Raw genomic sequence first — 13,995 nt, 5'->3', positions numbered from 1 at the left:
CATAACATTTAATATATTCGACCACATCGCGAGCAGTAGTAGTGCTAGGAGCTGTTTTTTGAATATGCGTTACAAGTTAGGCACTGACATTGGCCTTTAGCGGGATCATTATGTGATGGTTGATCACCTTCGCCTGATATTCCGCCCATAGGGGTAACGATTTCCGATCCACTTTCGTGATGCGGGTGCCATTCGGTAGTGGGCAAACTACCTTACTAACGCGACAACTCATATTGTGGACAGCTCGTCAGAGAATATTGATGAACCTTGGGCTGACATAAAAAAAGTGAGCTTTGTGTAATGTAAACGAAGCTATTGGCCATGTCCTGATGCAGCGCCATAAAATCTAGTTGACTGCGGAAATATTCAATAAGCGTAGGGAACTGTACCCACAACCAGACGGTCGTGGTATCGCTCATAGATTTCGTTGTTATATAGGTTATGGAGTCGTCCATCCTCATGTGGGCGGCTAAACATTTTTCAGAGGATTCTCCTCTCGAACGCGACTAAGAGTTTGCCACTTTTCTTGCTAAAAAGTCTCCGAGGAATACATGAGGTCTGGCAAGATCATTGCCTTTTACAATAAGAACTTTGACCCTATGGTGAGACGTTTTGAGCGGAACAGTTTTGTAAGTTCAAATAAGCTTTGTTGGCTACTGACAACCGCGCACGGATTTAATCATCGTAGCAGTTATCGGTTGGATTTTCGTCTTTAGATAGGAGAAATTATCAACGATCTCAAAGTTGTAGTCTCTTATCTTCATTGTTCTCATTTGACCAACGCCATTTGATACCGTTGCTTCTTTGACTTTTGGTGTTAACGTTGCCACCGTGTGTTTCATCTTGTCTTCATTAATGTGTCGGCCATCTTCGCTATCTTACACCTTGAACATCAGGCGATGAATCGTTGGTGTAATTGATCACCTCCATATTTAACAAGTTCGGCTGTAATAGACTCCCCGCGTTAGAAAATTACTACATGTTTTTTACGCCAAAATAGCAGTTTGACCTGCCGAACGTGGTAACGTCATCAAGCGAGCAATTTGAATCTTATCTACGTGAAGGCATTCGGGCTAGTGTTTGTTTCTTGTTACTTTTAAGATTGGAGTTAATGTTCAAAAAATTTTAATTTACATTGAAGTAATTCTCACTCCGGATGATAGCGAGAATCTCCTTTCAGAATAGTTAAAAAATGTTACACGGGGGTTTTGTAGAGTTGTTTGTGTACCAAGGCATGAAGCAATATTATATCGTCCTCTTTAGCATTTCACGCAGGAAATTAATATTGACGGGCCACTGAAGTTTCTTGGCTCGAGTTATACAGCATGGTGCGGACTTTTCAGTCTGTTTGAATTTGGTTGAAATTTCAAATGCTGATCATTTCAAACATACAGCTTTTTTCAAAAACGGTTGGCCAGCCATCGTTTTGCGTTGTCTGAGTCCCCCTATTAATTCCGCTTAAATTTGAGTTAGTTGGAAAACCTAAGTGGAGATTTTAATTTTACCTTTTTAAGGCTTTATGTAAAACCAAGGCCTGAAAGGATGGTTTCATATGAAGTTTAAGGGAGGAGGGGTTGTTCCCAAAAAAAACCGTAGAAAGGTTTGTGATGATAGAAATTTTAATGGCGAATGTACTTTTTTTTGAGAAAAATTAGTCCCTGGAATGAGCAATCTATCTTTTACCGTTACAGAGTTATAGCATTTTCCGTAAATAGTCTCAAAGAGTTTGACCTTCCCAAAAAAATCACAATTTCCTACTCCCTCAATCATTTAATCCTAGATTTGATACCCTTTCCGGAAACTACAAAAATTTCTTATAAATGGATATTTTTCGATTACATACCTTCACTTCTTACATACAAGTTAAAATGTAAGTCTGTGAGGGAACTAATTTATTGCCCTTAGTTACGGATCAATTACCGCTTGTATATTATATACAACGCAATAAAACGAATTCAACTCTATTATATTCATATTATATTCAATTCCATCACCTACTGTCAATGAAGCTTCAACTTACTGATATTTTTCTTTCTTGGAAATTTTTTTTGATCGTAATAAGCATAACAGGTAAATAACACCAATAACAGTAAATGCTACCCCCAGTACAATAGATACTAAATCTAATAAGTAGAAACTATACCATGACAAGTCCCGTCCTGCGCATCTGAGTTGTGAGGCCCCTTTGTGTCGAATAACGTATTCAATCCAATACATGGCTGTATCTAATGCTGGCATTGGTCTATCCCGAAATATAGTGGAAATTCGCTGTACGTTTTGCATATATGTGGGATTATACAAAAGTTCTGATAGCGCCCATGAGAACGACCCTTCCGTAATGTTTGGAAAGTGAAGATAAATCGCATAGCCGTCTCTAGTTGCTTTTTTCATATTTAAGTGCTACATATAAAAAAGTCGACGAATGTCGTTATTATCTGTATAAATATTTTTAAAAAATTTCAAAGGCCACCAACCTGATCACAGTACACGGGAATTCCTAGCATAGGAACGGCATGATAAACACCCTCTTGTGTTCCGAATAACCCACCATGGGTAATAAAAACCTTAACATTATAGTGAGCTAAAATATCACTCTGAGGCATCCATTTCTTAACCATTATATTTTTGGGTAGTTGCGGGATCTTTTCGTCTTCCCATTTCCATAAAATGCGTTGTTTCACGCTCCCCAATACTTTTAGTAGTACAGAAAGTTTTTCGGATGGGATGTCGGAGCTTCGTAGATTCGTACCTGAACATATTCCGACTTTTTTTTCAAAGACTCTCTTTATTTATAAACGCTTTCATACCTAAACTGAAGTAGATTGCTCCATTTTCTGCTCCGTCTAGAAATTGTTTAATATCCTTTGGTAATGGTTTGGGCTCCTTTACGTGCAATCCTCCAACCTGAATCATACCCGGTACTGATGGTCGTGGAGTGGTTAGCGGGATGTGACTATTCAACAGTATAACTGAGATGTTTTTCTCCATTTTTGATACAGATGGAATTGGACCTAGGAGAGTGGCTTTTATTCTCTTGCAGATCAAAATGGTTAGTTTTACAGACTTTCCAAATGAGAAAAATACTTTTTCACTAGTGCATCCTGTTTTGGGAAGTAAATCATCTCACGGTCGAAATCTTCATAGAGAGAGATATAAGTATTCACAAATCGTTCGTACAAAGTCATCTGATCATCAAAAGTCAGATATCCGTGTGGCACGAACGACAAAGGTGTAATGAAGCCCATCATTTGACTCATGTAGTTTCCAAATCCTAGTGTTGCCATTGTGACCACTGGAACCTTGTACTTATATGCTAGCGCTAAAAACGCCTCCTGGTAAAATTGTTCAGCTAACAACAAGTCAAATTCTAATTTCTTATCATGCAGCAACTCTTGAACTTTCGGATGTTTCAAAGCGTAGTCCGTTGTCGTTAAACCAATCAGATGAACTAGTTGAATGAAGTCACTAGTAGTCATTTCAGTAAGGGAAAACAAATCATCCGTTTTAAATAAGTGTTTGGCTAAAAAGAAATTTAATTTGAAAATTAGTAAAATATGTACTTTTACTTTTTTTAAGGTTAAATCTTCTTAAAATCGGTTGGCTTACTGTCTGTTTATCACACCTACTTTTCGCCAAAATGGCTACACCGATTCAATTGAAATTTTGTGGACATATAGCAACTATGAAATTTCATGCGTACAGTGAATAAGACAAATTTACGTGGAGTTTAAAGGAGGGCTCACCTAAGGTACCCGTGAGGCGTATAAAAATGGAAGGTCGCAATAGTACTTTCACAAGCTGATCTTACTTTCGATGCAAAATGAAAAGCTAATGCGCAAGGTGTCAAAACATGCGAACCTAAAGGGAGACAGGGCTTATTTTCGGAAACTACCCAACCCAAAAATCTCAATATATGAAATCTAGGCCTCAGATTATGTCCTATTCCGATATCAAATAAACTTAATAATTGTATATTACAAACTTTTTGAAATTGACCGGAAGACCCTCCTTCAGTTCATCCTAGGAGCACCTAGTTGCGTCAGGAGCATAGGCAATAGTATCGCGCACAATACTTTGGTGTAAATCTGGTTATTGGTATCAAAGTTATAGAAATTCAAACTTATCAATTTCACAGCCATGCAAATACAAATACAAATATAAATAAAAGTGTAAATATAAAAAAAAATTCAGTCATAATTGACGATCTTATGTATTTTAATGTGCTGAAAACGAAAATGGCATCAGAAAAAGTGTAGGAAGTCAGTATTTTTCCCTTCTCTCGGCCATAAGATCTTGACAGATATTATAGTATACAACACAGCTAGTTACACCACATATCCTTGCTTTTTATGTCTAAAGCCGAGACCGAGAAAACTGCCCTTCAACTTAGCTAAAAAGTTTCCAAGTCTCTCGGAGGTGAAATTGAAAGAAGGTACATTTGTTGGACCAGATATCGGAAGACTTCAAGCGGATCGAGAGTTTGCCAACATTGCGATAGATCACTAGAGGCGAGAACGGTTTGCATTTAAGGATGTTGTGGAGAAATTTTTCTTTAACAATAAAGATCCTGATTACAAAAATATAGTCAGAAGGAGGCTAAAGTCCTTTCAAGATTTGGCTTGTCTCATGAGCCTAGAGGTACATTTTCTCTAATCTCACCTTGACTATTTTTCTGAGAATATAGGGGCCGTGAGTAAAGAACAAGGGGAATCTTTCCATCAAGGTATCAAGAATATCGAAAGAAGATATCAAACAAGTCGGGAAACCCGAAGCTGGGCGCTTCAGGTATGAAAGGTTTTGTTTGCTTCTTGTGTAAAACTTTCCCATTTGTAGGTAGCTCGTTAAGAATATGCATTTAGCATGTCAGATTTAGTACTTCGGGTTGTAAATTTACACGGCAAAGACAACTTCGAGTCACTGTAACTTTGTTACTAATAGTATGATTTTGATCAAACTTGGAGATAATATGCCTCATATTATATTTTATACTACTACCGACTTTTATGACTCTGAGATAAACTTAACTTGCTCAATTTTGCCAAGAATATGGTAATATACTATTATTAACTTAATTTGAACAGGTATCGATATGGAGAGTATTTTGAGGCCTGGGCACCGTATCCCAATAAATAAATCCCAGAATTAAGACCGGCTTCGAAAAGTACTAATCGAGACCTTTCATTTGATACCCCACATGACTATATTTGGTGAAAAAAATGTTTACACCCCCCTTTGCATGTATGGGGACCCCCCTAAATCTCAACGTAGAAGGATATCACTCACTGCATATCTGGGGGTCCACAGGTCCCATCTTCTCACCAAATTTCGTGTCAATCGGTATAGCCGTTTCTGAGAAAAGTACCTATGACAGACAGACAGGCAAACAGACAGAGAGACGGAGAGACAGACAGACAGACAGTGACCGTGATGTAATACCGTACGGTGGTTCCACGGGGCTTAGAGGGAGTCGGGGGTGGTTTTAGTGGGTAAGAATCCGACACGCTGGCGTGTCCAGGCCACTGTCTTTTGAAGATTTCCACCTCCTCAAAAAAAAAAAAAAGGCAGGCAGACAGACATTCAACCGATTTTAATTAGGCTTTATTTTACAAACAAAACCTTAAAAATGGAAGCACAACAAGCTATTCATAAGATGGACCAAGAGGAGCCATACAGTGAAGAAACAAAAACACCCAATTTGTGAAAAAACGTGACGAGGTTTAAGAGAGGTGTAATTTTTTTTGATAGAATATGGATGAATGGAATTAGAGTTGGGAAATATAACAACATATAACAAGGAATAGTTTGAATTGTTATGTACGTCCATAGGTTCTAATATACAATGAATACAAAACCTTTATAGCCGCAGCTTCCAGTTTTCGGTATTTCCACTTGTTCGCATCTGTTTTAGGTGAACTTCTTCACATTCGCTTCTAAAGTCGAACTATTAGTGTGGAGCGAGTGGAATTATAATCGATAGAGCATTTTGCAGACAAATTGCTTGTGTAAATGGTTAATGAAAATGGTGCGTAAGTGAATTTTAAATTATTATATAAATGCAACCGCCTTGCACTCAAAGTTCCTAACATAGGGTAACACAAAATCATTCATACCTGAGGCGTCCACCTTCTGGTTTCCTGACTTCTTTATGATGATCAGACTCGACCCCATGATTCATCTAATGAATTCAGGATGAATCATTCATCTAATGAATTCAGGATAGAGTATAGAGATATGAAATGTTCTGACTTGTTCATATATAAGGAGTGTTTAAATTTCATGAAAATTGCAAGGCAGAGAGAGGGAAAGCGTATTCAAAGGATAACTATTAAATATAATCAGCTGAAAAATGCGGTCGAAGAATCGAGCATATTGGAAGCGATGTTTCAAGAAGGCCAAGGGGCAAGTGGATAGTTCACACATTAAAACAAGTCGAAAACCGGAAGCTCGTCACTCCAGGGCTGAACGGTTTTGTGGATATTTTATGTAAGAATGTTTGGCTACACGATGGTTCCAATTATACATAACTCGTAGTGAATGCGTGTTGAATACACCCGATATTCAATTCGATGTGGTATTCTCATATTATCCCTTGGGGGGGGGGGGGGAGTAATTTGACGTGAAAGGGGCAACTTTGACCTACCATAACTGTTAATAATAATAGGATTTCCACCAAACTAATTTGATGCTCCCTACTAAAGCCTATCTTACTGCCAAATTTTCGAATTTGGGAAGTTAAGGGGGGTAAAGGGCAGTAAATGTTCAAAATTACTAAAAATTATTAATAACTTTATTTCTGCAGATATCGTAATGGAGAGTATTTTGAGGCCTTATACCAAGTGCATCGACTACCACGATTTTTTAAGATTTTTCGGTTGAGTAGTTTCTGAGAATTGGTCCTTCAAGTAATTGACTTTTTCGGGCCTCTCACCTCTCGGTTTTGTAACCAATGTTAAAACTAGTATTTGATATGAAAAATACTACCCAAAACCTTTCATTTGATACCCAATATGGCCATATTCGGTGGAAAACAAATTGCTCCCATCTTTTAGGTATGTGGCCGTCGAATGGGTCGCCCCTGAAGCACATGAAGCAAAATATTGAAGAAAGAGTGCATAGGTTTGGTTGATGCGTCCCATTTAAGATCAGTGGTAAGCATATATGATTTTATTAGTCCAACCAGGCCCATCAAGAAGGGGGAGAAATGGGGAGTTGATTTCCCCGTCCCCGTTGAGCGTTGGGTATTTCGAATTTTCTAAAATTATGTTAATTTAATTGACAATACTCAAAATACCATTACATGAAAGTTGGCTACTACAATTACAATTACATATTTAGAAGAATTCGTTAAAACATCATTACAATAGTTCTTGAAAATACTTACCATCTTGCCAAAAATCGTGAGCTGGAGATATTAGAATTTCTGTGTAGTTGGATAGTTTTTCATCTGTGTAGTTGGATAGTTTTTCATCTTCTGGATAGTTTTTCATCTCATCTAGTTCTGAGTGTTGGCCGACTATAAAAGACAATGAACGGCGTCTTGCGCTAATGGAGACTAGTTTTTGGACTAGTGGCGTGACACGTTTTGGTTACATTCAAAATGAGTATATCCGCGATCGACATGGGGTTGTGCCGATCATGGAAAAAACTGCGAGAGAGGCGTCACGTAATTCGCGCTAATGAGGCATTTGATAGAGCCAAATGGCCAAACCGATCAGGATGAGCCGACCCCGCTTGAACAGGACAAAGGCGGAAGAAAAAGAAGAAGGAAGCAGGCCTAACGTTCCGTCTAGTGCAGTAGCAGACCTTCAGAAGATTTGAAATTTGATAAATTAATTACTAATTGCAGGTATCACTAATTAAGGAACCTATTAAAGGGTAAGATAATCTAATTATAGTTTTGGACAACGTCACTCTCTAATTATATCTGGCGATAGTCAAATTGGGATTTAATTTATGTTAATGAGCTTGCTGAGAACACAAGCTCAGCTATAAAAAGACTGACCAAATAGGGAAGAGTATTATTCTTGGTTTATAAGGCTGATTGCATTATCGAATTCGTTCTTAAAAAAAATTTAACAATACAAAATGGAATTAACTCCTTTACGGAATTGGACAGATTAATCAACAAGTTGGAACATGATCTAAGCGAACTGGAAACTGATATCTGGCAGTGTTACCCACAATTTGGACGTGTCAGTACCTTGTCGAGTGGGTGGCTGCCTATACTGTCATCGGAGACGGACCCTTCAATTGAATTCATTCCTGTCCCCTTTTTCTCGAAAGAGCGCAATACAATAATGTTTCATCTCATCAGCGCTGACGGCAAATGTTACATCAGTAATGCTGGGAGAGATGGCTGCATCAGAACCGTAAATCTTCCTATATTTGAAATAACATTGCTTGGAAGAGATAGCAATTTGCAGTTTGTGCCAATTCCGTTCTTTTCAGAAGAACTTAAGAAAGTTATGTTCATGTTAATTAGTACAGATGGTAGATATTATATTAAAAACATATGAAGAAGAAACTTTCAATTGTAGTTGTAAATAAATTGTATTTAAGTTATACCAATTTTTTCAATCCTTTGTGCGAATACGCTCATATCCCCCCAATAAGCACTCTGGACAGCTCCACCCCAGGTAGGCCCGCGTCCGCTGCTTCATTGCCTTCCAACCCAACATGGCCTGTCTGTGGACAACCTTGAGTAGTGTTCATGACAATAGAATTTGTACCTATCTGTACATGCCAGGGTGTTTCCCACTCCGTTGCGGCTCAGGGCATCTTGTATCTCTGCTTGCGATGTGTTGTCAAATGCTCCTTTGATATCCAAAAACACACAAAGTGCTATTTCTTTTGTTTCTATGGCATCCCGTAGTACATCTATCAGGTGATATATCGCTCTCAATGGCTGTAAGTGTTGACCGACTATAAAAGACAATGAACGGCGTCTTGCGGTAATGAAGACTAGTTTTTGGACTAGCGGCGTGACACGTTTTGATCACATTCGAAATGAGGATGTCCGCGATCGATATGCGGTTGCACTGATCGTAGAAAAACTGCGAGTGAGGCGTTTTGATGGTGTGGTCACGTAATTCACGCTAACGAGAATTCATTTACCAACATTGACAAACATTATAATCCCCAGAAAATTTGAAATTGCGATGATGAGTTAACCGTTTACATTAAAATGCAGTATTGACTTGCTACCTTTAGTTAGTGGCTACTTTTTGGGTCCAAATTCTTATATCCTCCAGCTGAAAATTATTATATTGAAAATTATTATTAGTTTTAAAGACTCCATTTTGCAAAACAAAATTATGCCACTTATAGCATGTGAAGAGATTCATAGACGACATACTCTCGCCAGATTCCCTCCAATAGATTTAGCCATATCCGAATAAATTGGTGCGCCAGAGAGATGCTGAATTGATTTTAATAAGGTTTTGTTTAACACAAATTAGTCTTGAAAATGTTAATTTCAAAGACGGAAATCCCAGGACAAGATATCCGATCGCGATAAAAAACAATCTCGCTCGCCTTTGAGACGATGTACAAAACCGTAAGGGATAATTCTGGACGCCAATGACAGGTCAGGATTTCTTGCTTCAGTTATGTGCTTGAAAGTGATTAGCAACGCCATAGCATTCTTAGCATATGTTACTGAGCGGAAGCTTGATCGATTTTTGGGCTGCCTCTCCCGGGGCCATCACGGAGGCTTCTTGGTGTTGGTGTGAAATTAGGTTTTTTCGATTGTTTCTTTGGATCATCGTAACAAATAAAGACATGGTTTGTTTCCGCCTAACCCTTGAGCAATGTGGGAAGCAGGAAATTTATGGTATTAAAAAATGTGACTAAAAATACTAAATATTAATTTTATATGAGCGTACTTAGGTTCAAGAAAAAAAAGATTGTCACCTCTGCTGTTACGGTATTTTGTGGCATACTCTTGTATATCTTGTAATATTAACGAATATTGTTGGCACACTGTGAAAAATTATTTTAGGAGAGAGGAGGTTGAGAAAGTTTCATCTAAACACGTATGAGACTATGCAGTGGAAAGACCAAAATATTTATTTTCACGTAACAGACAACACAAGGAAAACAATGAAGCTGAACATAACCAAGTGCAACAAAAGTATTGGCATAGTAAGAAAAATGAACTTTCAATTCAAATTTGAACTTCCATTTCTATGTATCCGATTAAAACTGTTAGTAAACGAGAAATCGAACTGGAAAGCTATTGAATCACATCAGGAGAAATTTTTTTGGACAACAATTTTCATATACGGCAGATCGTATATGAACTTCGAGCATATGCTACAGACTTTCAACTAGTTTAAAATTTATCGATTGGGGAGGCTTGTAGAATCTGCGTGGGACATTATACAATAACTATTCTCGTTTCAAGAAAGAAGTATGCTAGTTGTTGTTGTCCTACTGATAGACAAATGGCTATTCTGTGACGTTTTGTAATAAATTAAATTAGAGTATATTTCCTTTTCATATTCTGGTAAATATAGACCAATCTTTTCACTCTGGTTGCTTTGAAAGCCCAATTTAGCTGACTTCCACTATGCTCTATGCTTGAAAGTTGCATGTATGTCACGAATTTGAAGCCAAAGTAGAACGGCTTACCTAAAAAAACCTAAGCAGATATAGCATCCTCTTTCACAAAGACAGACTGATTTCTTCTGGTCGAACGACTATGAAACTTCCCTGCCCCCAATTTGCATATGCTCCAAAAGTGAACCTGTTCACTCATGTCGCATGTTGCAAAATCTTGTTTCGATGTCGTGGCGCTTTGAACGGTCTTTTATGTGGAAGGCATCGCATTGATCGCGAACTGTCAGCTTACGGTCGTTTCACTTAACGTATGTCCTTAGTTCGTTATTTTATACATTTTATGATGCCGTGGACTGTATTCACCGATGCCGCTACACAAGCAGCGTAACGTCACCAGTTCAATTTTTCGGTCATTCTGTCATTGAGCATAATGTGATATTGTCAAATATTAATTCATTAGAGTTTCTGTCAAGAAATACTGAAAAATATCTATTTAATTAAAAAAGTATTGAAAATGAGCAAAAATACTGAAGTACTGATGAATCCAGCACTGCTTACTGAGGTTGGGCAGTAGAGTTACCCCTTGCAAAAAGGAATAACGTTAAAATTGAGATGCACATAATGTAATCTGAGTAATTGTGGCGACTGGCGTATTTACATGGCCAATCACTTTTGATCGTCAATGCAACCACACGTCCAATTTTTGCAATCGAGTTTGATAGATAGGCAAACATACCTCTGTATTACCAATTAAACAAAAATGTTTGTTCCAGGATGGTGATGTACGCAGTTGGAAACAGTTTTCTGGAAACTCTAGCAGGCCATTATGATACAGTGTTCCTCCAGTAATAATCCTTATGGTTTGTATTGTACATTCTATCACATTTACTTGGTAGAAAAGTTGAATTTTTGAATCTCGTTGACATGATATGTAGGAATTTTGTAGGGTGCTAAGAAATCTGCAAGTATGGGTTTTAGAAACGCCAGCAGTTTTAAATCGTTCGTTTGATTTTGGACCGCGGCTAAACGCATATATTGGCGCGTGTGTCCAACGGAAACCGTGTGTTCGTATCCTTGCCGGGAATCGTTAACCACCTTTAAGTACTCCGATAGCATTTTCCGAAGTTCGCTTAAAGTTTGGGCCCTAAGTTTTCAGCTTTAGGGCTTCGACCTTAAATTTCAGTGATACCAACATATTCCCTAGGGACAAAGGAATTGTGAATGCGATCGGGAGCGAAAATGCTGAAGTTTACACCAGGAAAAATTCCCTGAGTGGAATTCTTGGTTGATTGCTTATTGTTCTGCAAGTTGACTTATAAATTGTCGGATTAGCAGCGTTAAGGTAAGGATGTTGTTATCTTTGTTTACTTCTGTGATACTCGGCGAGGAAAGGTTCCTCGTCTCTTCCTGATTGGCATACAACAGCTTTCTTAGCTGTTTGCATAAGCGGTTATATTAGCTTTCTGTCACCAATTCAGCGATGGCTTCTAGAGTAGACAGCCAGCCCTCAGTAAAAATCAGTACCGCTGTGCCAGCCCAGTATTTTCCAAATCAGTCCGTATCCGAAGAGGACCTTGTGATGGGGCTTTTCAATGAAATTAATATGTTCATCATGTATACGTAACATTGGACTTTCGCGTTATGTTCACAATATGAGAGTTCTGAGAATAATTACCGCCCCCCCCCCCCCTCTTTCTCTTTATTAATTAAGTAACTTTTTGAGGGAAGATTACTTCGTCCTTCTTTTTTTTTATCTATAAATATGAGAAAATCAACAAAAAGGAAATCCAAGGGTATAACGAAATTATGTGAAATCATTCGGTAGACTGTATCTATTGCTCATAATCGTGAAGGTTGAATAATGCATACTAGAGACATTTACATTTCGTGTGACCTACTTTGCAAGTGTGCCACTTTGTGCGGATGATCTATTATGGTCTATTGGGAGAGCTAAGTTACGGAAAATGTCAATTGATTTTGATATAAGTAAGAGCTATTACTTGGTAAAAATCATTATAATTGAGTAATTTGAACACAGGTATTCTGGATCAATATTATATAAAAGTTAGGGTAAATAAGCCACTATATTACAAGAGTAAGACTTGGTGCCACCCCTTAAGCTAGGAGGCTCAACATTGTTTTAAATAAACTTATATTTGTTAATATTATTACGCTGCAATAACGCTTATATATTGGAAATCAGCCGAAAGTTCTAATGAGTAGATTCCAATTTGAAAAGCTATTTTGAATAAATATCGATTTAAATATGTAGGCCAGGATCATATTGAGACCTCGAACCGGAAATTCAAGTGCACGTCAAAAAGGCATCCTGTGCTCCAAACTTTAACCGTAAATAGAATAACATTCCCAGTGGTAAGATGAAATTCAAGTGAGGAATAGAGGATGCTACAACGGAAGCCATTAACATGAAGATCGAAACAACATCAGTCATTGATGCCTGACAATAAATTGCATCGTACTCTAATAATGTTTTGTTTTAAACACTAGACAGGAAACAAAATACTAACAACGTAATCTTTACTTTTACCGATTCAGACGTCAGTCATAACAATTGTTTCTCTATACTTGTATTTAAATCACATGTAATTTTGACCTTTTCACTGCTACTTTGATAAGTATATACACTGCACCACTCATAAACCTATATATATGTATATGTATATACTAGAAAGTCATAATATTCGATTCGAATTGAGTAATGCAATTGACATTTTTATTACACCACAACAACAATGTTTTAGAATGCACGGTTTATTTCTCTGCAGTTATTTTTATTGCTTTTTAAATTTCATTTCTCGGCTTGACTGGATGTTCCGAAATTATAATCATTAATTAAGTAAAAAAATAGTGTTTTCAAATTGCAAATTCAATTCAAAAAATATATATTCATTGAAGTAAAATATTACCATTTTGGCAAAGACTGAATGCAACTTGAGGAATCACGCTATTCACCAAATGTTAAATTCGACACTTCCGAGCGAAAGTTTACACAACATTGAGTACAGAGTAATACTAATCGTGTAGCTTAACTCATAGAAATATTTATAGTTAGAATTAAAACTAGAAAAGCTTCTAGCTGTGGTGTAATGTGCATTTGTTTTTTTTTACTTCTGCAGTGCAGTGCAACGGTTTCCGTCATAGGGTATTACTTGATATTGCAGATGCCTTTAATTTGGGGGATTAGGAGCAGAAGGAAGGGAAACGCCAAGCGTATATTCATATTACATTCTATCAAAATATTTTGATATGCAATGTCCTTGTATTATAATTTATAAGTTTAATATGAAACGGCAGGTGAGCATAGTGAGGGAATGTCAACCCTGAGGACTGAATACTCACTACCCAGAGAAATGCTCGAGAACCCAGCCTAAGATTTTTAAGATTTCGTGTAAAAACAAACCCTTATTAAAATCG

The 13,995-nt window shown here is 37.5% G+C and overlaps 1 protein-coding gene across 2 annotated transcripts; it reads right to left on the bottom strand.

The window, feature by feature from the left end:
* Nucleotides 1-1,962: 1,962 nt before the first annotated feature.
* On the bottom strand, nucleotides 1,963-13,727 carry LOC119661099 (UDP-glycosyltransferase UGT5-like). Of its 2 annotated transcripts, XM_038070284.1 has the most exons (6): nucleotides 13,488-13,727; nucleotides 7,382-7,513; nucleotides 3,065-3,520; nucleotides 2,808-3,011; nucleotides 2,475-2,749; nucleotides 1,963-2,400 (listed from the first exon to the last, which is right to left on the bottom strand). In XM_038070284.1, exons 2-6 carry the CDS (start codon nucleotides 7,485-7,487, stop codon nucleotides 2,017-2,019), a joined length of 1,425 nt encoding a protein of 474 aa, XP_037926212.1. In that variant the 5' UTR covers nucleotides 7,488-7,513; nucleotides 13,488-13,727; the 3' UTR covers nucleotides 1,963-2,016. The 2 variants fall into 2 exon arrangements, with proteins under 2 accessions (XP_037926212.1, XP_037926214.1); XM_038070286.1 differs by lacking the exon at nucleotides 7,382-7,513 and having other exon boundaries at nucleotides 13,488-13,714.
* Nucleotides 13,728-13,995: the final 268 nt, after the last annotated feature.

This window comes from Hermetia illucens, chromosome 1 (genome assembly GCF_905115235.1).
Source record: "Hermetia illucens chromosome 1, iHerIll2.2.curated.20191125, whole genome shotgun sequence".
NCBI classification, from domain to species: Eukaryota; Metazoa; Arthropoda; class Insecta; order Diptera; family Stratiomyidae; genus Hermetia; species Hermetia illucens.
The sequence above is the reverse complement of the archived record's forward strand: the minus strand, read 5'-3'. Positions and strand labels throughout refer to the sequence as shown.